At 47.3% G+C, this 23,224-nt stretch overlaps 2 protein-coding genes across 7 annotated transcripts in view; one reads left to right on the top strand and one right to left on the bottom strand.

Annotated features, from left to right (window-relative positions):
- Window positions 1-964, top strand: part of MYEF2 (myelin expression factor 2) — a 31,454-nt gene extending 30,490 nt beyond the window's left edge. For 3 of the 4 annotated variants that reach the window (XM_048519680.1, XM_048519681.1, XM_048519678.1), the window contains one exon: window positions 391-964. In XM_048519680.1, coding sequence (XP_048375637.1) covers window positions 391-554 — 164 coding nt within the window. In that variant the 3' untranslated portion in view covers window positions 555-964. The remainder of the gene's footprint in view (window positions 1-390) is intronic. The other variant, XM_048519682.1, reaches the window with a different exon arrangement.
- An 882-nt stretch (window positions 965-1,846) lies between these two features.
- On the bottom strand, window positions 1,847-20,021 carry SLC24A5 (solute carrier family 24 member 5). Of its 3 annotated transcripts, none has more exons than XM_048519683.1 (9): window positions 19,716-20,021; window positions 16,252-16,431; window positions 13,880-13,963; window positions 13,688-13,791; window positions 11,606-11,706; window positions 8,347-8,624; window positions 5,736-5,942; window positions 3,472-3,573; window positions 1,847-2,243 (listed from the first exon to the last, which is right to left on the bottom strand). In XM_048519683.1, exons 1-9 carry the CDS (start codon window positions 19,969-19,971, stop codon window positions 1,921-1,923), a joined length of 1,635 nt encoding a protein of 544 aa, XP_048375640.1. In that variant the 5' UTR covers window positions 19,972-20,021; the 3' UTR covers window positions 1,847-1,920. The 3 variants fall into 3 exon arrangements, with proteins under 3 accessions (XP_048375640.1, XP_048375641.1, XP_048375642.1); XM_048519684.1 differs by having other exon boundaries at window positions 1,847-2,180; XM_048519685.1 differs by lacking the exon at window positions 19,716-20,021 and adding an exon at window positions 17,084-17,198.
- Window positions 20,022-23,224: the final 3,203 nt, after the last annotated feature.

Raw genomic sequence — 23,224 nt, 5'->3', positions numbered from 1 at the left:
TTCATCCTATTTAGAATTCGGACGGGCAAATGCCAGGGTTATGATGCAGAGGCAGGTAGTGACAAACCACCTCCAAATGTCTCTTGTCCTGAAAACCCTACAGGTTGCCATGTCGGCTGACTGTTGATGGCATGCGTGCACTCACACACAGAGTATAGAAGGGAGAGGTTGGAAGCAGGAAGAGAAAGAGCTGGGGGCAGCACAACTTAAGCAAAATGTGTCTGGAATGACATTTCTTGGAAAATCCAAAAATGAGTACATCTAGCCTGGACTAATTTTACGGACTCTATTAAAAACTACCCAGAGCGAAGGGAACTTCTGATCCCCCTGCCACACTTTCAAAGTTGAACTGATCTTTTGTTTGTTTGTTTGTTTTTTAACTTTGTTCAGGTCATGTAATGTTTGCAGAAATAAAAATGGAGAACGGGAAGTCGAAAGGCTGCGGAACGGTCAGATTTGACTCGCCAGAATCGGCGGAAAAGGCCTGTAGAATAATGAACGGCATAAAAATCAATGGCAGAGAGATCGATGTACGTTTGGATCGCAACGCATAATTTATAATAACCTGTTCCGGACACATTCCTTTGTCTGTTTAGCCGAGCTCTCTCTCTCTCGCGCGCGCGTGTGCTCCTCCCCGCCCCCACCCCTTTAGTCGGTCATTTTTAGTATAACATTGTATGCTTGACTTTAAGTTGGAGAAGCCGAACTTTTAAAACCCACCAGCCTTTAACAGTATAGTGTTTAATATACTGTGAACCTGTTTAACTGACTCTTAACGAAACGTTTTGGTTTTTGAAGAGAACCTCTTCCTGACTTTCAGCTCCCACGCCTCCTCCCTGAGAAACTCGAGGCACGGTGGCTGACTCAGGACCTCTCCAAAATCATGCTAAGTGTCTCTAGTCATTCAGTTTAAATGAATGGTTCTACTGTTTTTAATAAAACGAGTCATTTTTTCCTCTGTTGACACAGATCGTATGCGGGGACTTGTTTGCGTCGCGCCATCCTGTGTCTTTATGTAAAAAGTGTGCACCCCCCCCCCCTTTCTGCAATTTTAATTTTATTTGATTAGAGCAGGGGTCCCCAAACTACGGCCCGGGGGCCAAATGTGGCCCCCTGAAGGCATTTATCCGGCCCGCCAGGCATGGCGGCGATGGCTCCATTCATGTGCAGTGGGGGCTCAAGGGAGAGGAGGAACCGGCCCCAACGGCTGCTGATTGCAATTACATGATGGCACCCCCAAATCTCCATGAATTTTCTGACCCAGAGTTGGAAACCTTACATGTGGCAACGCCTGCTCCGCCCTTCCCTCTCAGCTACTCCATGTGTTGCTCTCAGGCTTTCTGTTCTGCCTCACTCCCATTGGCTGGCGAATCGCTCGCTGGCTGCTAGGGAGGAAAGAACCCAGGAAGATACCTGATCCTGGGTTAGATGGAATGCTTCATTGGGAAAGTTCTGCTTTTTTTTTTTTACAGGGGAAGGTATTCCACAGCCTCCCCAACAATATTTGGAGCCCACCCTGTACTTGACATTCTTTGGTTACTGTTCTAAAATAGACCATGACAGAAAGGCTGAAAGGTGAAATCAAACATTTTACAATCATTTGTGCATAGGAATTTGTTCATAGTTTTTTTTAGTCCGGCCCTCCAACAGTCTGAGGGACAGTGAACTGGCCCCCTGTTTAAAAAGTTTGGGGATCCCTGGATTAGAGTCACTGCTGTTCCTAATGCTAAACGAACGTGGTCTCACTTAATTCTTCCTGACAGCTTTGCATTGTAACATGACTGTATATGTCACCATGTAGAATTTCTCGCACACAAGTTTGAGGGCCCAAGGGAAGTCTAGCGTGTTCCTTTTTGCTGCGCACGTTTTATTTGATTTTTTTTTACATCGCTCGTATTAAAAGCAACCAACAAGCAAACTTCAGTCACCGCAGACACTGATGGGATTGTTTCCGATAATGCCGAGTTCGTACAGAATCGATAATACCGCGAATCCCAAGTACATCACGAGGCAGACGGCCCCTAGTTTTCTGTTCAGCTTCCAGCCATTCAGGTGAACCGCCAGGAAAATGAAAGCGATGGAGCAGACGAGAGAAATGGCAGTGTACGTCAGGCCGCTGCTGTTCACCTCCACGGGACCGGACGTATCGACGAAGGCTGTCTTGATGAACCAAGGCAATCCTAAACACAGCAGATCGAATACATTGGACCCGACGATGTTTGACATGGCCATGTCTCCTCTTCCTGCAAGGGGGGAAAATAGTCTTTGTAAGCATGCTAGGCTTAAGGGGACAGATCTGTTGTGGACCTCTCCTACATCTTTGGTCTACATTAGGTTGCTGAGGCCGAAGAGCCTTCTGTGTGACTGCACAGCCTAGGTGTCTGGTTCAAACTGTGCCGCGGTCCAGACGCAGTAGCAGCATGCGCTTAGCTTGCATGCTGGCATTCTGCAGCCTTGCATCACTTCCTGCGTATAGGTTCAGCATCTTAAGAACATAAGAATGAGCCTGCTGGATCAGACCAGAGTCCATCTAGTCCAGCACTCTGCTACTCGCAGTGGCCCACCAGGTGCCTTTCGGAGCTCACATGCAGGATCGTGAAAGCAATGGCCTGCTGCTGATGCCCCCCGAGCACCTGGTCTGAGCGTCTTGCTTAAAGCTGTGCGGAGAAGTCCTTTATCTTGCCAGCCCCTTCTTTTAAATAGGGCCGATCGTGATAAAGACCACACAACCGAGCATAAGGTGTCTACAGTTCCATGATCATAACCATTACAGTTGGCTTGCTGGCTCTAGCTGAGGTCATAAGAACGTAAGAACTAGCCTGCTGGCTCGGACCAGAGTCCATCTAGTCCAGCACTCTGCTACTCGCAGTGGCCCACCAGGTGCCTTTGGGAGCTCACGTGCAGGTCCAGTCAAGACTCTGTTTTCCAACAGTGGCCAAACAGATGCATCTAGAAGCTCATGAGCAAAGCGGAAGGTTGGCATTAGGTCCTTTTGCTGCATCCCCACCGCTTGGTAGCATCTACCCATTTACCATTACTGCTTGGATTTGTATTGTCGAAGGCTTTCACGGCCAGATTCAACTAGTTGTGGTGGGTTTTCTGGGCTGTGTGGCCGTGGTCTGGTAGGTCTTGTTCCTAACGTTTCGCCTGCATCTGTGGCTGGCATCTTCAGAGGTGTATCACAGAGGGAAGTCCAGACACAGTGTGTAACAGACTTCCCTCTGCGGTACACCTCTGAAGATGCCAGCCACAGATGCAGGCGAAACGTTAGCCTGGCAAACCCACCACAATTACTCCTTGAATTGTTCTTTGAACCCTAATGGTTTAGAATTAGAAGGAAGGAATCGAGTACCAAAAAGGTGATCATGTTCACTTCACTCTGGGCCCTACAGCATTGTGCTCAAGCGCAAACATGGAAGAACTTCTCTCATGGTTTTGCACACACTCAGGTGGAAATGGCAAGAAGCTTACCTTTCCTGGCCACCAGGACGCTTGCGACTGTGTCTGGGATGCTCGTTCCTGCTGCTAGTAATGTCAGACCCATTACGGTTTCTGGGATTTTCAAAGTTTCCCCTGTTGTGGCAGAGGGGAAGGGGGTGTGGAAGGGGAAAAAAAATCAGTAGCAAACAATTTCATTTTCTTCAAAGGGCAGAGTAAATTAGACCTCGTGCATAAACCTGACCATCTCGACAGGTGAGGTACGGAACAGCGGACAAATAAAAACCTGGCAGTTCCGTGGTTTCTGCATTTGAAGAATACATGTGAAGCCACAACTGCTCTGTTGCATCTTCCCAGCACTGTGAAAATCTTTTTGGTAGCGAGCACCCAGAAATCAAGTATCAAAAAGCTTATGTTTATTTATTATTTATTTATTGGTTATATTTCTATACCGCCCTCCCCTGAAGGGCTCAGGGCGGTGAACCACGAAACAGAAATAGAGCACATGGATCAAAGGCTAAAATCCATTAAATATTAGTTAATTTTTGGCTCTATATAAAATAACCCCATCCCATTAAAATGCAGCATGCTAAAATCATCATAATAGATGGCACCTACTATCAAATCCCCTAAAACAAAAGGGAGGGGGACGGCAGGATCCACTGATGTTCTAAGGGGGGGGGGGGGCCATCAGCAGCCAGCCTCCCCAAACTTTCACGCCCCAAACTTTCACGCTGGGCCTTACGGCATTGCGCTCGAGCACAAACAGAGAGAAACTTCTCTCCTGGTTCTGCACAAACTCGGGTGGAAATACTCTCTCTTCCAGTACTCTTAGGCGCCTGCCCTCCTTAACAATGTCAGTCTTCTCTGGAGCGGCCGTGGCAAGCTTAATCCCTTCTGTTCTTTTTTGGCATCTTCATCACATGGACCCTGTGAAGTCACATGAACCACTAACCCTTTTTAATCATCTGCTCTTGAAAGAGCAACACACGGAAGTGCCTCGGGAGCGCAGGCAGCTGTGAAGTCTTCTGAAAACCCTGACTGCAGAACTTGCCGGCCAGATTGCCGTTAAAATCTTAAGTGGTAGCTTGAACTTCTAGAAGCGGGCAGTGGTGGGATTCAAATAATTTGACAATTGGTTGTTTACAAGCAGCATTTTAACAACCAGTTCTGCCGAAGCGGTGCAAACCGGCTGGAAGTGGGTGAAAAAGGCGTAACAATGGTTTGGGCTCCCCCGTCTCTAAGCTACTGATGTCAACGTTATCCTCTCCCCGTCCTCCAGGTTTTCAATGCTGGAAAATGAAACGTTCACTTTACCTGTGGTACTTTACCAAACAATTTGAGGTGAAATTGAATTGAATAGAGCCGATTCAGTGCGATGCTTTTTTTAAAAGATAAAAATCACGGGCCTTGACTTTCTCCCTATAGGCTTTTTTAAAGGAATCGCTTTGCCAACAGAAAGATTTGCGGTCAAAATAATGAGGGCAGCTGGAAGTTTTTGAACAGTTTATGGGGCTAAATAAGTAGTTTAACTGGCTGTTGCCATCCTGTTTTGCAATATAAACATCTGTCGTAGTAGGAAGCAGGGTGAGCAGACAAGCCAACTGGAAGATTCTTATAATCCTCCAATTTGGAAATCATTAAGACTTTGTGACTCTTCCCATATTTAGTGCTGTCCTGGATTACTGTACATAAAACCAGCGTGGTGTAGTGGTTAAGATCAGGTGAATCCTAATCTGGAGAACTGGGTTTGATTCCCCACTCCTCCACCTGAATGGCGGAGGCTTATCTGGTGAATCATATATGTTTCTGCACTCCTACATTCTTGATCTTGGCCTAGTCACAGTTTTTTTGAGCTCTCGCAGCTCCACCTGCCTCACAAGGTGTCTGTTGTGGGGAGAGGGAGGGAATTGCAAGCCACCTTGAATCTCCTTACAGGAGAGAAAGGTGGGGTATAAATCCAAACTGTTCTCCTTCCTCTAAAGTGTGACACCTGCCAGAGAACCCAAGAGCTACCCCGCTTCTGCCTTGCAGCCTGCAAGCCACATACATGTGCAACGAGGAAGCAGAATGGCACCCCACCTCCTTATTTCTGTAATAACCACTCTGCTATTTGATGAACCTCCCAAAATAATCCAGGCCTGGGTTGAGAGAGTGAAAAGGCTGCAGTCTTTGCAGGACATGAATCAGTTAGGCTTTTGTTCTTACACTTCTTTTGCCAATTTTCCAAGACTATGAAAGTGAGGATTGCATTCAGGCGGGACTGTGGTGGTGACGTCGTGGTGCCGCACACCTACCCACGATGGTTACCATCCACACAAGAATATACGTGAACGCGGCGATCCACAGCGCTGCCATGAGGAACGTGAGCATGAACCAGTTCTTCCAAAATCTCCTCCTGCAGTCAGGGGTTGTCAAGTAGAGCAGGAGAAGAATAGGCAGCGAGAGCACCCAAAGGACCCTTTTCAGGTCTGCCTCGGGCACGGTGAAGACGTTCGGAGGGTCTGTCAAAAGAGCAAACAGGTCACGCTGTGAGATCCTAGTTTTACGGAGAAATGAGGCTTGAAGATGTGCCTAGTTTTCCTCAACATTTCTTTCTGTAAACAAATCCAGTAAGCGCCCTCTCTCCTGAGTTGTGAAGAACCAGCTTAGTAAAGCCCATTGTGGAGGAGAAATGCAAAGGGCTTCGGGCCCCCCCAGATCTGGGACATTGCAAAGGGCTCCAGGTGGGGGGGGCAGATCTGGGACATTGCAAAGGGCTCCAGGTGGGGGGGGCAGATCTGGGACATTGCAAAGGGCTCCAGGTGGGGGGGCAGATCTGGGACATTACAAAGGGCTCCAGGTGGGGGGCAGATCTGGGACATTGCAAAGGGCTCCAGGTGGGGGGGCAGATCTGGGACATTACAAAGGGCTCCAGGTGGGGGGGCAGATCTGGGACATTGCAAAGGGCTCCAGGTGGGGGGGGGCAGGTCTGGGGACATTACAAAAGAAGAACTCCAGGTGGGGGGCCAGATCTAGGACATTACAAGGAGCTCCAGGTGGGGGGGGGCAGATCTAGGACATTAGGAAGGGCTTCCAGGTGGGGGCAGATCTGGGACATTGCAAAGGGCTCCAGGTGTGGGGGGGCAGATCTAGGACGACCTGAGGCCCCAGGTGGGGGGGGCAGATCTGGGACATTGCAAGGAGGAGGCTCCAGGGGGGGCAGATCTGGGACATTCCAAAGGGCTCCAGGTGGGGGGCAGATCTGGGACATTACAAAGGGCTCCAGGTGGGGGGGAGATCTGGGACATTGCAAAGGGCTCCAGGTGGGGGGCAGATCTGGGACATTACAAAGGGCTCCAGGTGGGGGGGCAGATCTGGGACATTGCAAAGGGCTCCAGGTGGGGGGGCAGATCTGGGACATTGCAAAGGGCTCCAGGTGGGGGGCAGATCTGGGACATTGCAAAGGGCTCCAGGTGGGGGGGCAGATCTGGGACATTGCAAAGGGCTCCAGGTGGGGGGCAGATCTGGGACATTGCAAAGGGCTCCAGGTGGGGGGCAGATCTGGGACATTGCAAAGGGCTCCAGGGGGAGGGTGATCTGGGACATTGCAAAGGGCTCCAGGTGGGGGGGGGCAGATCTGGGACATTGTCTCTCCTGTGCTTCCCAAGTCCTGCGCTGCTTGGGAAGCAGGGAGGGGGACAGAGAGCTGAGCCCTGCATGGAGGATTGGGGCCTCTCCCGCCAGGCCCTTCTTGTTTGTTTGGAGGGGGAATGAGTGGGCCTATGCCAGGCCAGGTAGGAGTGAAAAGAAGAAAACTTGTACCAACCGGGCTACAATAATTACTTCAAAAAAATTTTTTGTCTCCCACTGGAGTAGCAATTTACTCATAAGTAACCAAAATAATTTTACAACACCATAACAAGACGTTTTGGAAAAATTATTTCATCTCTCCCACTGGAGTGATGAAAAAAACCTTTTTGTATACAGTTTAGAACGGCACAGCAGTATAATCTTAACACAAAGATAACAGCTAGAAGAAGAAGAAGAGTGGATTTATATCCCCCCTTTCTCTCCTTTAGGAGACTCAAAGGGGCTGACAATCTCCTTGCCCATCCCCCCTCACAACATACACCCTGTGAGGTGGGTGGGGCTGAGAGAGCTCTGAGAAACTGTGACCAGCCCAAGGTCACCCAGCTGGCGTGTGTGGGAGTGCACAGGCTAATCTGAATTCCCCAGAGAAGCCTCCACAGCTCAGGCGGCAGAGCTGGGAATCAAACCCGGTTCCTCCAGATTAGATATATGAGCTCTTAACCTCCTACGCCACTGCTGCTCCAGATTCTAGATAAGTAACTGGCCAGATTCTAGATAAGCTAGCCAGATTCTAGATAAGTAACTGGCCTCGTATTACTTCAGGGCTGTTAAAGGCAGGTCACGGTTTTTCAAAAGTACAACAGTGCTGATGATCAAGGAGGACGGCGCTCTGCAATTAGTTTATTCTAATGCTTAGTTTATGCTTATGCGCTTTGGTGCCGCCGCCACGCTTCTTTGGGGTGGGGGGGAGATAACCTTTAGGTTATCTTTTGCAGTTAAGAAACTTTCTTGAAGAGGGCATTCATTCGGAAGACGCTGATTCTAAATAAGAACATAAGAACTAGCCTGCTGGATCAGACCAGAGTCCATCTAGTCCAGCACTCTGCTACTCGCAGTGGCCCACCTGGTGCCTTTGGGAGCTCACGTGCAGGATATGAAAGCAAGGGCCTGCTGCTGCTGCTGCTGCTCCTGAGCACCTGGTTTGCTAAGGCTTTTGCAATCTGAGGCAGTGCTGCTTGTAAAACTAGAATTCGGGGGGCTAGAATTTCCAAAGTTGGCCAGACTAGTGAATTAACCCTTTTCCGAAAGAAGTACCACTAAAGGTTGCGGGGTTACCTTCAATAATGGTCTCTAGTCCATGGAAGCTCATCGAAAGTTGAGAATAATCAGACTCGTCCTGGAAAATGCCGCTGTCCGCTCTCGACTGCCGACGAATGAGGGGCCCGGTCTCCTTCCATCCGGTCAGCGGCTGCTGTTCTGCCTCGTCCCCGTTTGCTTCAAAGCAGTTGCAGCAGGGACTGAACTTCTTCATGACGTACTGGCTGATTTTAATGTCGAAACAGAGCACCAAAATGTACACCCCGTAGATCAGCAGCAGCGAAGCGCATTCGTACCTAGAATTAAGGGGAGCGTTCACGTTAGCGCCGTCTTGCTGATTTGTTTTGCGGCATTTCTGTCCTCTGTGCATTTCTGAGCTGCTAAAGAAGCAATCTGACTTTTTTAAAAAAAATCCACATTGATAGATGATGTTCCGGAAAGGAGGCTTAAGTGAGAAATTTCTCCGGAGACCCGATTTACGCACCAAGATCTCAAATACATCCTCTAGGATTGTCCAGCATTTTGTGCCGAAAGGATCTCTCCAGCCCAGCTGATGCGCTGGCCACAAACTCAAAGGCTTCAAAGCCCTTTTTATTCCTTGTGGCTTTTTTTGGGTGGCTAATAAAGCCAGGCATAGCTGTCTCAATCCCTAGGCAGAGGAAGGTACAAATCTCTTCTTGTCTCTAGCACTGCACAGCTGTTCAACTGGCAGCTTATACATGACAAAAGATGGTGAGATATCAGATACTAGGGTTTTTTTTAAAAAAGTCTATGGATTAAGTTGAATTTGGGGAAAGGAAATCTTGTTTAGACTTCTCTGTCCTGGGTAGATGTCCAATCGACAGGCTAATCAGTGCGGAGTTTTCCTTCTCGGGTACGTATGAGATATCTTTTCGAGACCGAGTGCCCAAATTGCCGCTCAAAACCCGTTTATTTATCACAAAGTGCCAACATGGCAATGCAACCCAAATACTGAGGTTTTAGTTTAGAAAAAACGGTTGGCTCAGAGGCATGCGTTACTCGGGAGTAAGTTTGGTGGTAGTCGGTGGCTTTGCTTTGAAGCAGCCGTGCAACTCTTCCAACGGGTGAATCACAACCCTAGGAGGGCTTACTCAGAAGCAAGCCCCATGGCCAGCAACCGAGCTTACTCCCAGGTAAAGAATTGCACTTTAGTTCGCATAAAAATCAGTGGGGTTTAACAGCGCTTAACAGGGTTACCTACACTGCTTCCCCAAAACTAGGTCTTAGGTTTAATGCTAATATTCGAGCCCAGCGGCCTAGGCCAGCCTAGATGTGTGTGTGGGTGACTCTATTTGCACGTGCCCACAGAGAGGGCTCTGAGTGCCACCTCTGGCACCCGTGCCATAGGTTCGCCACCACTGTCACAGAGACATCATGCGAAGCCGTGGTTTATTTTAACTGTGCTTGATTTGTGAAACCCAATTTCAGCTGGCAGGCAATCAAGGTTAGTGTCACCAGGAAGCAAGCCACGTTCTCCTCCATCCACTCGCTCCACTGAACCACGGTTAAGACTAACTGCTTAATAAACCACCTCTGCACCACGACTCCAAATGCTGACTTAGCGGAGCAGCCTGCATTCAAACAGCGGCGCCAACCAAAGACTGGTTGACTCCCGCCGTCGTTATGTGTTGCGTCTGAACTCTCTTGTCTCTGATTCTCATGGGTGCCTAAAGACCACTGGAATGTAGGGGCAGGATATGCCCGTTTGCAAGACTGCCCCGATGGAGCGGCGGTGGTTATCAATGAAAGCACTCTTCGCCTCGTAGCTGAGCTGCATGTGATCGTTCTCACATCATGTGAAAATAGACCTCCGTTATAAAGGCATGTTCTAAAATAGGTCTGGCTATTTTTCCTGCCTTGGGGGACGCAACTTGCTGTGGGCCGCCAGAATGAAACCTCCTTGTATTTTTCAAGCAAAAGATTGTTCCGATTGAGCATAGTCCCCTGTTCCAGAGGACTATTCATACATCATGCTGCTCCAAGGAAAGGGAATTGCCACCTTTTCGGACCCTGATAAATCTCTCTTTCGGGGTGAAACAAAATGGATTAAAATGCCAGGCAACTGCTATGCAGATGCCTTCACTGATTGATCATGCAACTTCAGCGGCGTAGGAGGTTCAGAGCTCCTGTATCTAATCTGGAGGAACCGGGTTTGATTCCCAGCTCTGCCGCCTGAGCCGTGGAGGCTTATCTGGGGAATTCAGATTAGCCTGTGCACTCCCACACACGCCAGCTGGGTGACCTTGGGCTAGTCACAGCTTCTCGGAGCTCTCTCAGCCCCACCTACCTCACAGGGTGTTTGTTGTGAGGGGGGGAGGGCAAGGAGACTGTAAGCCCCTTTGAGTCTCCTGCAGGAGAGAAAGGGGGGATATAAATCCAAACTCCTCCTCCTCCTCCTCCTCCTCCTCCTCCTTCTTCTTCTTCTTCTTCATTGTTACATGCATATGCTAAAATGGGTGGATTCCACTTAACACATGCAAATTGCGCCTGCAAACTGCACCCTTTTACACTTTTAACCAATCCAAATGGTTCTTTCTCCCACCCTGGACATTCCACAGGTATATCTATCCACTTGCTTTACTACCATCAGATCCTCTGAAGATGCCAGCCACAGATGCCAGCGAAACGTCAGGAGAAAATGCTACCGGAACACGGCCATACAGCCCGGAAAACCCACAACAGCCTAAAATGGAAAGCGTTTTTCTTTGACTATCCGTTTATTTGATCCGCCTTTTAAATAATTAAAGATTTTCTTCCCCCAAATATTCTGTTGGCAATACCGAAGGGAAAAAAAGTCCTTCCTGTTTAAGGAACCAAAAAAAATATCCATTTTAGGTCTTTTTTAATAATACAAAATTCTTACTGATTCCCTGCCCTTCTAACCTCATAGCTCCTTGAGGCAGAAGACAACGGTAAATGCAAAAGAGTATCTTTAATCATTATAATTTTAATACGTTTTCATTATCAGTTGCAGCAACATGCAGGAAGCCAACAACCTTTAAAAAACAAACCAGTGATCCTTAATTTTCAGTCCTGCCAATCAAGCACGAGATAAAATCAAAGTACGTCCCTAGTAATAATGTACGGGAAGGTTTGCAATACGTTGCTTAAATGGTACATTTATGACCCACTGGTTGGTAACCGTGCTGGTATATCCTTGTTAACCTTTGTTAACTTGGTAACCAAGCAAACTAAAAACGTTAGTGTATTTTGAGTAGCCTCTCAACTGGGAATGAAACTCCACCTGAGCTCTTACCAGTAAACTTTGTTGTCGATTATCATCCCAAGAACGGCCGCTGCGCTGATTGTGTACGCCAAACAGTCTCGAAACAGCGGCCAACAAGAAATCCTTGAAACCTGCAGAATATATTTGAAGAGGTGATATTACGACCGGCTGTCACGCTTACTGAGGATTGTGCACTACTGAAGCATTAGTTTTTGTGACAGATACAATGACGGTGTGGAAGACGGGTCTCTATATTATATTAAGATGTATTGCACCTGCTTTGTAGGATCACAACTGAGGTGGACCTGGGCCAGGGCGTCCAATGTTGACACTAATGATTCCCCTGGGTAGGTGTGTTAGTCTGTTGTAGCAAAACAAAACAGTGCAGTGGTACCTTAAAGACTTAACGGCATTTATTCCAGCATGAGCTTTTATGGAGCTCGCTTCTTCAGTTACCCACACAGAGAATCAAACCTGATTTATTATACGAGGCCTTCCTTTGCTCAGCTCTTTCCTGCTCCCCTCCCTTTTCGGTCATTTCCCAGAAGAGTGAGCTAAAGAGGTTTCTTTCTCCTATTGCATCCGAAGAAGAAAGCGCTCTCTCATGAAAACTTGCACTAGAATAGATGTTAGTCTTCCATAAGAAGCCACCGGACGTTTGTTATGACGTTTATGAATCATTCATGAGCTACATCGATCCAACGTGACATTAAATCAAAAGTTTTTGGCTAAATGTTAGGAAGAAGTTTCTGGTGGAACGGTCTCTCAGTGGAAAAGGCTTCCTCAGGAAGAGGTGAGCTCTCCTTTGGAGGTTTTCAAGCAGAGGCTAGATGGCTGTCTTTGAGAGCGAGGCTGATTCTGTGAACTTGGGCAGATCATGGACAGGGAGAGAAGAAGAAGAAGAGTTTGGATTTATATCCCCCCTTTCTCTCCTGTAAGGAGACTCAAAGGGGCTTACAATCTCCTTTCCCTCCCCCCCACAACAGACACCCTGTGAGGTAGGTGGGGCTGAGAGAACTCCATAGAACTGTGACTAGCCCAAGGTCACTCAGCTGGGGTGTGTTGGAGCGCACAGTCTAATCTAGTTCCCCAGATAAGCCTCCGCGGCTCAAGCGGCAGAGCGGGGAATCAAACCCGGTTCTCCAGATTAGAGTGCACCTGCTCTTAAGCACTACGCCACTGATGAGTTAGTGCTGGGCTCTCTCGGCACTTTCTTACATACCCAGGATAATGCCAATCTCCACTTAGAAAGTAATTTTCTTCCAGGCTAGATTGGCCAGTGGCATGGGAGGTTTTCTGTCTTCCTCTGGGCATAGAGCAGGGGTCACTGGGGGAGTGCAGGGAGCAGGTAGTTGTGAAATTTCCTGTGTTCTGCAGGAAGTTGGACTAGATGACCTTTGAGGTCTTTCCCTGTTCTGCGTTTGTAAAAGCTATCAAAACACAGTGCCTGGGGTAGCTTATTATTTATTTATTTATTTATTTTTGGCAAGCCTTTATTGGCATAGACAACCGTACAACAATAATAAAAACGGATTAAAAAGCATATACAATACAGGAAATAAATGTTAGGTTGAAGGAAATCTACTGGCGTTTAGTAATTTCCAGGAGAAAGTCTGCCACTACCGTGTTTCCCCGAATATAAGACAGTGTCTTATATTAATTTTTGCTCCCAAAGATGCGCTATGTCTTATTTTCAGGGGATGTCTTATTTTTTCTGTGTTCTGTTCGTCGGGCATGCTTCCAAACAAAAAGCTTTGCTATGTCTTACTTTCGGGGGATGCCTTATATTTTGCACTTCAGCAAAACCTCTACTATGTCTTATTTTTTGGGGATGTCTTATATTCGGGGAAACGGTATCATACAGAGAGAAGGATCAGGATTGTCCAACAAGTAGTGTAATCTAATTAAATCGGGGAGATCGGGTAAATGTAAAGGAGTAAGATTCACATACTTGGATCTGATTTCCTTGAAGCTGAGACAGTGTAGTAATTGGTGGGCTTACTATTTTCAAATGCCTTGCATGCCATCTTGCTAATACGGGTAAATTAAACTGGCCTTGAATTGAGTCGGCCTTGCCGTCCGCTTAGGAGAGTCACGGCGGCTAGTACATACCACGCTCGACAGGAGCCCACAAGCAGCGCAGATTGCGAGGAGGTTGTAAATCGCAGACCCGAGGATGGTGCTGACCCCAATGTCTCCTTTCGTGACGAACACCCCTGCAAGCAAAGCATCGTTTTGCAGGATTCAACTTGGGCGGCGGGGGAAGGGCTTCTGGGTCCCGCTTGTAGGATTGCTCAACTTTACCTAGAAACGCTGTGACGAGTTCGGGCGCAGAGCTCCCGGCTGCCATGAAGGTGGCGCCTGCGACGTCTTGGGAGAGGCCAAGAGCTAACAGCAACGAGAGAACAGGTTAGGTGCAAGACAAACCCAAAACCCATATCGGGGCTGTGCAATAATCTGAGCCTTGTCGGTTCTGCGAGCTTGGTTGAAGTGCTAAGACAGTGTGTTGGGATCTCGGAGGTCCCTGGTTTCAATGTCACCTCTTACACGAATGCAGCAGCCCACCTAAGGAGAGCTACGTTGCTATCCTGTCTAGAGTTCCACCTTCCTAGTCATTGACAAGGCGATTCTGCCAATGCAATTCTGGGCTGTTATCAATAGGAGTGTAGTGTCTAGATCGAGGGATGCAATTATACCTCTCTATCCTGCATTGGTTAGACGTCACCTGGAATACTGTGTACGGTTCTGCGTACCGCGATTCAAGGAGGACATTGACAAATTGGAATGGACCCAGAGGACGGCCACCAAAATGGTCAAAGGTCTGGAATCCATGCCCTATGAGGAGAGACTTAGGGAGCTGGGGATGTTTAGTTTGGTGAAAAGAAGGTTAGGAGGTGACGTGATAGCCATGTTTAGATATTTGACGGCATGTCATGTTGGTGAGGGAGCAAGCTTGTTTTCTGCTGCTCCAGAGACTAGAACCAGGAGTAACGGGTTCAAAGTGAAGGAGAAGAGATTCCACCAAAACATCAGGAAAAACATCCTGACAGTAAGGTCTGTTCTACAGTGGAATGAACTCCCTTGGAGTGTGGTGGAGTCTCCTTTGGAAGTTTTTAAAGAGAGGCTGGATGGCCATCTGTCAATAGTGCTTTGATTGTGTGTTCCTGCATGGCAAGGGGATTGGACTTGATGGCCCTTGGGGTCTCTTCCAACTCTATGATTCTATGACATCAGTAGGCTTAAAACGGGATCCTCTATTTAGGATCATACTGTTAGTCTATCAGCTTCAGTTTCTGTTATATTAGGGAAATAATACCAGCCTACTGGACACGGCTGTGGTAAGGATTGCTGCAGCAGAGTGTACGCAAAGTGCTTTGAACACGACAGAAGCTACATAAATGCTAAGGTGGAGGGAGGCTCCTTAAAGGGTGGTTGAATATACCCAGAGGTGGGATCCAGCAGGTTCTCACAGGTTCCCGAGAGTAGGGTACTAATTATTTGTGTGTGCCGAGAGGGGGTTACTAATTGGTGATTTTGCCACGTGATTTTTGCCTTAGTTACGCCCCTCCTCTCAGCAGTAGCGCGCAGACCTTGAAGCAGTCTAGCAGGAGGTGCACCGGCGTGCGTGGCAGCCTGCCCCTGCGTGCATTCGTTTCCCACCCAAGGACCGGCACAGCGGCTGCGTCCTTGCCAAAGCCCCGCCCAGGAATGCCCCACCCCTGGAATGCATGGCCGCGCCCCCATCGTGCCCCGCCCAGCCCCATTGGCGCTACGCCACAGTTTGAATCCCACCACCATGGGAACCTGTTACTAAAATTTTGGGATCCCACCACTGAATATACCCATGATTAAAATATGTGCATGCAAAGAATTATGGGAAGAAGCACATCCCACCCTGTGATTTAAACCCCTCCCTCTCCAAGATACTCTTAAATTATCAAGGGTTTGAGGAAACTTTCTCCTCTTCCCTGCTTTTTCAGCCGCTCTCAACATTCCCTCCCTTCTGGGGCATATTTAATCCTCATCAGACTGGATTTCTTTTCTGCAGTGGTGATGACAGTGGTTGAACTGACGGATTTCATATTTTTCTGCTTACGTACGGAGTCCTCCAAGTAGGTAGAGACTCTGACCTTGTCTACGGGTGACCTCATTACAAATAACGAAAACAGCACAATGTGAAGCCGGTCAATTTAGTATTTCAATATAGTGATTTCTGACTATACAGTGGCAGATTCATGTCTTGGCACAGATAACACTGAAACACAGTAAATAGATTGTGGGGAACGGGGGGACCGATTTCAAGTGGAAAAATGGGAAGTCGTTTGTCCTAAGTAATTTCCCCCAAACACTTATCTTTTAAAAGAGAGAAGCATCTTCAATAACTTTGACTTGGTGATGAGCGCAATTTGTTTCGTTCTTTGCAATTGCTCCGTTAACGCAACGAAGTAATTTGCTAGTGCTCTTTACCAGCCTTAACTCGCTTTCGAGGCTGTAAAGATGCTACCAAATTATGTGTGGGTTTTGTGTGTGTGTTTTTTTTGCATTGAAGACTTTTTTTTACAGTTGCATTGTGCACACAATAATGATCTCGGGAATAGCTGTTTGGTTTTGCAGAAGAGATTACCGGACCCCTTTTTAAGAAACACAAAACCGAGGGCGAATAAAGAGGAACTTACAATCGCTGATAATCTCCAGGGAAGGTAGGAAATAATCATCGCACACAATGGAGACAGCCAGAAACATATAAAGGATGATTATGAAATAGATAATGATGCCTCCGTCTTCTCGCTCCTGCTGTGTAAAAAATCCTTCTGGGAATTCCGACGCGGCAGAAAGAACACACTGGGTTTTATTTTCTGAAAAGCAAGGGTCAGGGATTTTATTTGAAACAGCCCTTTTTCGTTGTAGCTGTATGATGGTTTGACGCCAGCTAGACAAAGTTGTGAGACTTTTTTTCTCTGAGTAGGTTTTGGACTCTAAACAAGAAAGCAATTTGGTTCCTGAATCTGATTATTGTGGAAAGATTTTTAAATCTGTATCACTTCACCCGGACTATTTTTTTTTCCTTTGGGAAAAAAAAACTTGGATGAGTTTAGATTTGTCCCATTAAGTGAAGGGACTGAACTAAACGGCTGGCCTAAAATGCTCCTTCCAGCTGTAGGATTTCTCTCGGGTCTATTAACTAGCAGTATGATCGGGATGACCAAGGGTAGCCTGACCTTGCTGGATCTCAGCAGTTAAGAGGAAAAGAGTTTTGATTTATAACCCCGCTTTTCTTTCCTGTAAGGAGACACAAGGTAACTTACAAGCTCCTTTCCCTTCCTCCCCCCACAACAGACCCCTTGTGAGGTAGGTGGGGCTGAGAGAGTTCAGCAGGAACTGTGACTAGCCTAAGGTCACCCAGCAGGAATGTAGGAGTGCGGAAACACATCTGGTTCACCAGATAAGTCTCGGTCACTCAGGTAGAGGAGTGGAGAATCAAACCCGGTTCTCCAGATTAGAACCCACCTGCTCTTAACCATTACACCGTGCTCGGGTTCCGGAGAAGTTGTCCAATTAGCGTGTCTTCTATGCACCGCCACACAGAGGCGATACGGGGCTCTTCGCTAAAGAAGTCACTGCAAAGAAGTCCCTCTAATCTTACATGCCCTTTCTAACAAAATACCTCCAGAAACGGGAAGCAGAGTAACCGCTGGATTCACCTGCATGCTACACTGATGGCTGCAAAATCGAGAGATGACTCGTATGTGTGACTCACTCCTGGCATTGCCTGAGGCAAACTCCAACAGGCTGTGTGCAAGCAACAGACGCCTATCCATGCATGCGTGAACCAGACACCTGTGGCTGTAACCCTCACATAACACTCCCAGGTCGTGTCGCAGCGAGCCCTGGACTGCCGTGGGAGTAACAGCCGTCAGTACCATTTCCTTCCTAGGATGCCAGCCAGACTGCCCGGTTTAGAGGTTCATACTGTGCATCCGTAGCAATCTGCAAAAGTCAAGTTTGTACTAACTAGTCCATTTGACCAGGGATTGAGTCACTCTGATATTTGAGCTTCACAACTTTAAATTGTAGGCGAGGCTGGGATGGTTGTGAAGAGCCCTTAAAATCTGGACCAACAGCAAGAAGGCTCAGCCAACACTGTGTGAGAGGGAGTGAGCAGCAGACCAGATCTCCCCAAAGGTCTCAGAAGACCAGGAGGCAGGCAAGGAAAAAACATCTCCAAGGGTCTCAGAAGATCAGGAGGCACCAGATCGGAAACCATCTCCAATGGTCTCAGAAGACCAGGAGGCACCAGATAGCAAAGCATGTCCAAAGATCTCAGAAGACCAGGAGGCAGGCGATAGGAAACCATCTCCAAGGGTCTCAGAAGACCAGGAGGCACCAGATAGCAAAGCATCTCCAAAGATCTCAGAAGACCAGGAGGCAGGCAAGGAAAAACCATCTCCAAAGGTCTCAGAAGATCAGGAGGCACCAGATAGGAAACCATCTCCAAGGGTCTCAGAAGACCAGGAGGCACCAGATAGCAAAGCATGTCCAAAGATCTCAGAAGACCAGGAAGCAGGCGATAGGAAACCATCTCCAAGGGTCTCAGAAGACCAGGAGGCACCAGATAGCAAAGCATCTCCAAGGGTCTCAGAAGACCAGGAGGCACCAGATAGCAAAGCATCTCCAAGGGTCTCAGAAGACCAGGAGGCAGGCAAGGAAAAAACCGTCTCCAATGGTCTCAGAAGACCAGGAGGCACCAGATACTAGCAAAGCATCTCCAAAGAAGACCAGGAGGCACCAGATACTAGCAAAGCATCTCCAAAGAAGACCAGGAGGCAGGCAATAGCAAACCCTCTCCAAAAGTCTCAGGAGACCAGAAGCCAGGCGATAGCAAACCCTCTCCAAAAGTCTCAGGAGACCAGAAGCCAGGCGATAGCAAACCCTCTCCAAAAGTCTCAGGAGACCAGAAGCCAGGCGATAGCAAACCCTCTCCAAAAGTCTCAGGAGACCAGAAGCCAGGCGATAGCAAACCCTCTCCAAAAGTCTCAGGAGACCAGAAGCCAGGAGATCGCAAACCCTCTCCAAAAGTCTCAGGAGACCAGAAGCCAGGAGATCGCAAACCCTCTCCAAAAGTCTCAGGAGACCAGAAGCCAGGAGATCGCAAACCCTCTCCAAAAGTCTCAGGAGACCAGAAGCCAGGCGATCGCAAACCCTCTCCAAAAGTCTCAGGAGACCAGAAGCCAGGAGATCGCAAACCCTCTCCAAAAGTCTCAGGAGACCAGAAGCCAGGAGATCGCAAACCCTCTCCAAAAGTCTCAGGAGACCAGAAGCCAGGCGATAGCAAACCCTCTCCAAAAGTCTCAGGAGACCAGAAGCCAGGCGTCATAAACCCTCTCCAAAAGTCTCAGGAGACCAAGAAGCCAGGCTGATCGCGAAACCCTCTCCCAAAGTCTCAGGAGACCAGAAGCCAGGCTGATCGCAAACCCTCTCCAAAAAGTCTCAGGGAGACCAGAAGCCAGGAGAGATCGCAAACCCTCTCCAAAAGTCTCAGGACCAGAAGCCAGGCGTCGCAAACCCTCTCCAAAAGAAGTCTCAGGAGACCAAGCCAGGAGATACATGAAGCCCTCTCTCCAAAGTCTCAGGAGACCAGAAGCCAAGGAGATACTTAAACCCTCTCCAAAGTCTCCAGGGAGACCAGAAGCCAGGAGATCGCAAACCCTCTCCAAAAGTCTCAGGAGACCAGAAGCCAGGCGATCGCAAACCCTCTCCAAAAGTCTCAGGAGACCAGAAGCCAGGAGATCGCAAACCCTCTCCAAAAGTCTCAGGAGACCAGAAGCCAGGAGATCGCAAACCCTCTCCAAAAGTCTCAGGAGACCAGAAGCCAGGCGATCGCAAACCCTCTCCAAAAGTCTCAGGAGACCAGAAGCCAGGCGATCGCAAACCCTCTCCAAAAGTCTCAGGAGACCAGAAGCCAGGAGATCGCAAACCCTCTCCAAAGTTCTCTGGCCTTCCAGACCCTACCAGGTCACCCTAAGTCACCTGTGACTGCCCAGCCCAGCCCCCGCCCCCCAAAAGTGCACGGGGAGGGTGGGATCGGGGCCAGGAGCCTCCTCCGCCTCCGGCAGGGCCAAGCCGCCAGCAGCGCGCCTACCTGGGTCCGGGGGGAGCGGCTGGGCAGAGGCGCCCGCCAGCAGCAAGAGCGCCCAGCCGGGCCGGCTGCTCCTCGGCGCGCTGCAGCCGCCGCCGCCGCCGCGCATCCTGCACTGGACGCCCCGGCCCGGGCAGACGGGATTAGGGGCCTCGCGGGGGTCATGTGAGCCGGCCGGGACGCGGCCAAGGGGGAGAGGAGGAGGAGGAGGAGGAGGAGGAAGGGCTCGAAGCCTCCTCCTCCTCCTCCTCCTGGCCATTCAGCCGGACAGAGGGCTGGAGAGGCGCACGGGGCGCAGCGCTGCTGTCCTTCCCGAGACGGGGAGCCCTGGCACCTCTCCCCTGCGGAGGGGCTTCCAGAGGAGCCCGCTCCCACCCACCCACCCGCCTGCCCGCCCGCCCGCCCCCCTTGGCTCAGAGCCCTCTTTCTCTTTCCCACATACAGTCTTTATTAATCTGCACCAGGAATGCAGGCAGATCAAGGCGCATTTGAAGTCACCCCTTCACGTCTTCCAGATGTTTTGCCCTCCATCTTCGCGTCCGCCTGAGGAGTGACTCTCTTCTTCTTCTTCTTCTTCTTCTTCTTCTTCTTCTTCTTCTTCTTCTTCTTCTTCCTACTACTACTACTACTACTACTACTACTACTACTACTACTACTACTACTACTACTACTACTACTACTACTACTACTACTACTACTATTTCTATTATTACTACTACTACTATTATTACTATTACTATTATTACTATTATTACTACTACTACTACTACTACTACTATCACTATCACTATCACTATTATTATTATTATTATTATTATTATTATTATTATTATTATTATTACTACTACTACTACTACTATTACTATTACTATTATTACTACTACTACTACTATTATTACTATTATTATTATTACTATTACTACTACTACTACTACTATTACTATTACTATTATTACTATTATTACTATTATTACTACTACTACTATTATTACTATTATTATTATTACTGTTATTATTACTACTACTACTACTACTACTACCACTATCACTATCACTATCACTATTATTATTATTATTATTATTATTATTATTATTATTATTATTATTATTATTATTATTATTATTATTATTATTATTATTAAACTTATAGGCCGCCTCATCCCCAAAGGACTCGAGGCGGCTCACAGTATGGCTGTTCTCCAGGACAGCAAATCAAAACAACATAAAACTTAACCCATTAAAACTTAAGCAGCCGTTACTCACGACAAATATAGATTAAAACAACAGAAGTTGTTTAACAAAAGTTGTTTAAAACAGGCGCCATTCTTCCATTCTGTTCCTCTCTCACACAGGTCTCAAACCCACGGCCCTCCTGATGTTCATGAACTACAATTCCCATCAGTCCCTCCCGACATGAGCACTGGCTATACTGGCAAGGGCTGATGGGAATTGTAGTTCATGAACATCTGGAGGGCCGCGAGTGAGTCTATCAAATGCAAAATCGTTATGTAAGTTTCCATAAACATTTGCAGCTGGGTCATAGCTGAGCCTTGCAGTGAGTGGGGTATTTTCTCCCTGCCTCCATTTTATCTTCACACAACCCCACTAGGGAGGTTCGGTTAAATGCTGGCAACTGGCAGAAAGTCACCCAGAGAGCTTCCATGGCAGACGAGAATTTGAACCCGGGTCTTCCAGACCCAAATCTGGCACACTAAACACTACCAGAAACAGATCTGTTTTTTTTTTAAAAAAATATTTTTTATTGTTTTTCAAATTAAAAACATTGAACATAAAAAGAAGGGTGAGAAGATAACAGACAATAACAAAAGTAGAGCATCAGAAAAAAAATGAAAAAGTATACATACAATGAACAGTTACACATACATAGACATGATGTGCTACTACAGTTACTAACAAACAACCTAAATGGTCCCCTAATTGGGGATATTATTAATTCAAAGCAGTTACTTATTGCACTTTCTGTAATTCCCTGGTCCACCGTCTGCTCTCTGACACCCATTCCAACCCCTGGTTTTCCATAATTGAAGAAAAAATGGCCTCTATTGGACTGCCAGTGGATTCACTTTGCCCTTTGTCCTATTCAGAAGCTTATAGGAAATTAAAAGGTCAACTATTGGATAGAGAGTTCCCTACCCTAATCACCGCAGCCAAGAAAACATGTCCCCCCCCCTGTATTTTTCTCTCCCATTTGAACGGGGCCACTTGGCACACTACCTGTATTGCTTAATAAAACCTGCTCAAAGGAGACCCAGAATGCTCGCCAGGTTTAATGTTATGCCTTCTGCCTTGTTACATGGCAGATTTAATAAGCAAGAAAAGGTTAAAAGTTTGTGCCCATGTAACGATGGCTCAGTTGAATCTCTGGCCCACCAATTACTACACTGTCTCAGATTCAAGGAAATCAGATCCAAGTATGTGAATCTTACTCCTTTACATTTACCAGATCTCCCCGATTTAATTAGATTACACTACTTGTTGGACAACCCTGATCCTTCTCTCTGTATGATAGTGGCAGACTTTCTCCTGGAAATTACTAAACGCCAGTAGATTTCCTCTGACCTAACATTTATTTCCTGTATTGTATATGATTTTTAATCTGTTTTTTATTATTGTTGTACTGTTGTCTATGCCAATAAAGGCTTGCTATCAAAAAAATTTTTTCATAGTTTAACTTGTTTTGAAGTTAACTAATCTGTAATATATGTTACTTCACATGCATTATATTTTAAACTATAAAGGTTCTTTTACCTTGCATTTGTTCTCTGTGATGGAAACAGGTCTGTTTTTAAGGGTCAAAAAGGTGTCTTGCGGAACTCTTCTGTATATTATAATTGCGATATTGACAACAAGCAATCATTTATTCATAGCCCATAGACTCCATACCATTTAAATAAGCAGATAAACCAGTAATATTATAATTGCATAGAATTTAAAACAGTGTAAAACGGTACTATTATCACATGATACAAAATTATAACTGTGTTATCTAAGCCAATCTGATTCTTCAGGTTTGAGATATTGTGTGCATCAGGCCGTTTACAAGTACAGATGATTTTAATTTGTAATCAATATGTGTTTTTGATATTTAGCAGTGGCCCCTTCATTTCTTCACCTTTTAGGTGCTTAATTCTAATTTTGTAGAATTAAGTTTGTTTCCCCCCCTTTTTTTGTTTGTACGCTAAACAGGATCACAACATGCTTCTCAACAAGCGTGGTCATCTCTGAATCTCCAGCCCACTGACTTCACTGGGTGGCATTATGGGAGAGTGTGGCGTAGTGGTAGAGAGCAGCGGGGCTCTTAATCTGGAAAAAACGGTTTGCCTGCTCCTCCACATGAAGAACTGCTGGGTGATCTTGGGCCAATCACAGTTCTATCAGGACTCTCTCAGCCCACATGGAGGCAGGTGATGGCAAACCACCACTTGCTTTGAAAACCTTATGGGTGTGCCTTAAGAACATAAGAACAAGCCAGCTGGATCAGACCAGAGTCC

The sequence above is a fragment of the Sphaerodactylus townsendi genome, linkage group LG17, assembly GCF_021028975.2.
Source record: "Sphaerodactylus townsendi isolate TG3544 linkage group LG17, MPM_Stown_v2.3, whole genome shotgun sequence".
In the NCBI taxonomy this organism is placed as follows: Eukaryota; Metazoa; Chordata; class Lepidosauria; order Squamata; family Sphaerodactylidae; genus Sphaerodactylus; species Sphaerodactylus townsendi.
The sequence above is the reverse complement of the archived record's forward strand: the minus strand, read 5'-3'. Positions and strand labels throughout refer to the sequence as shown.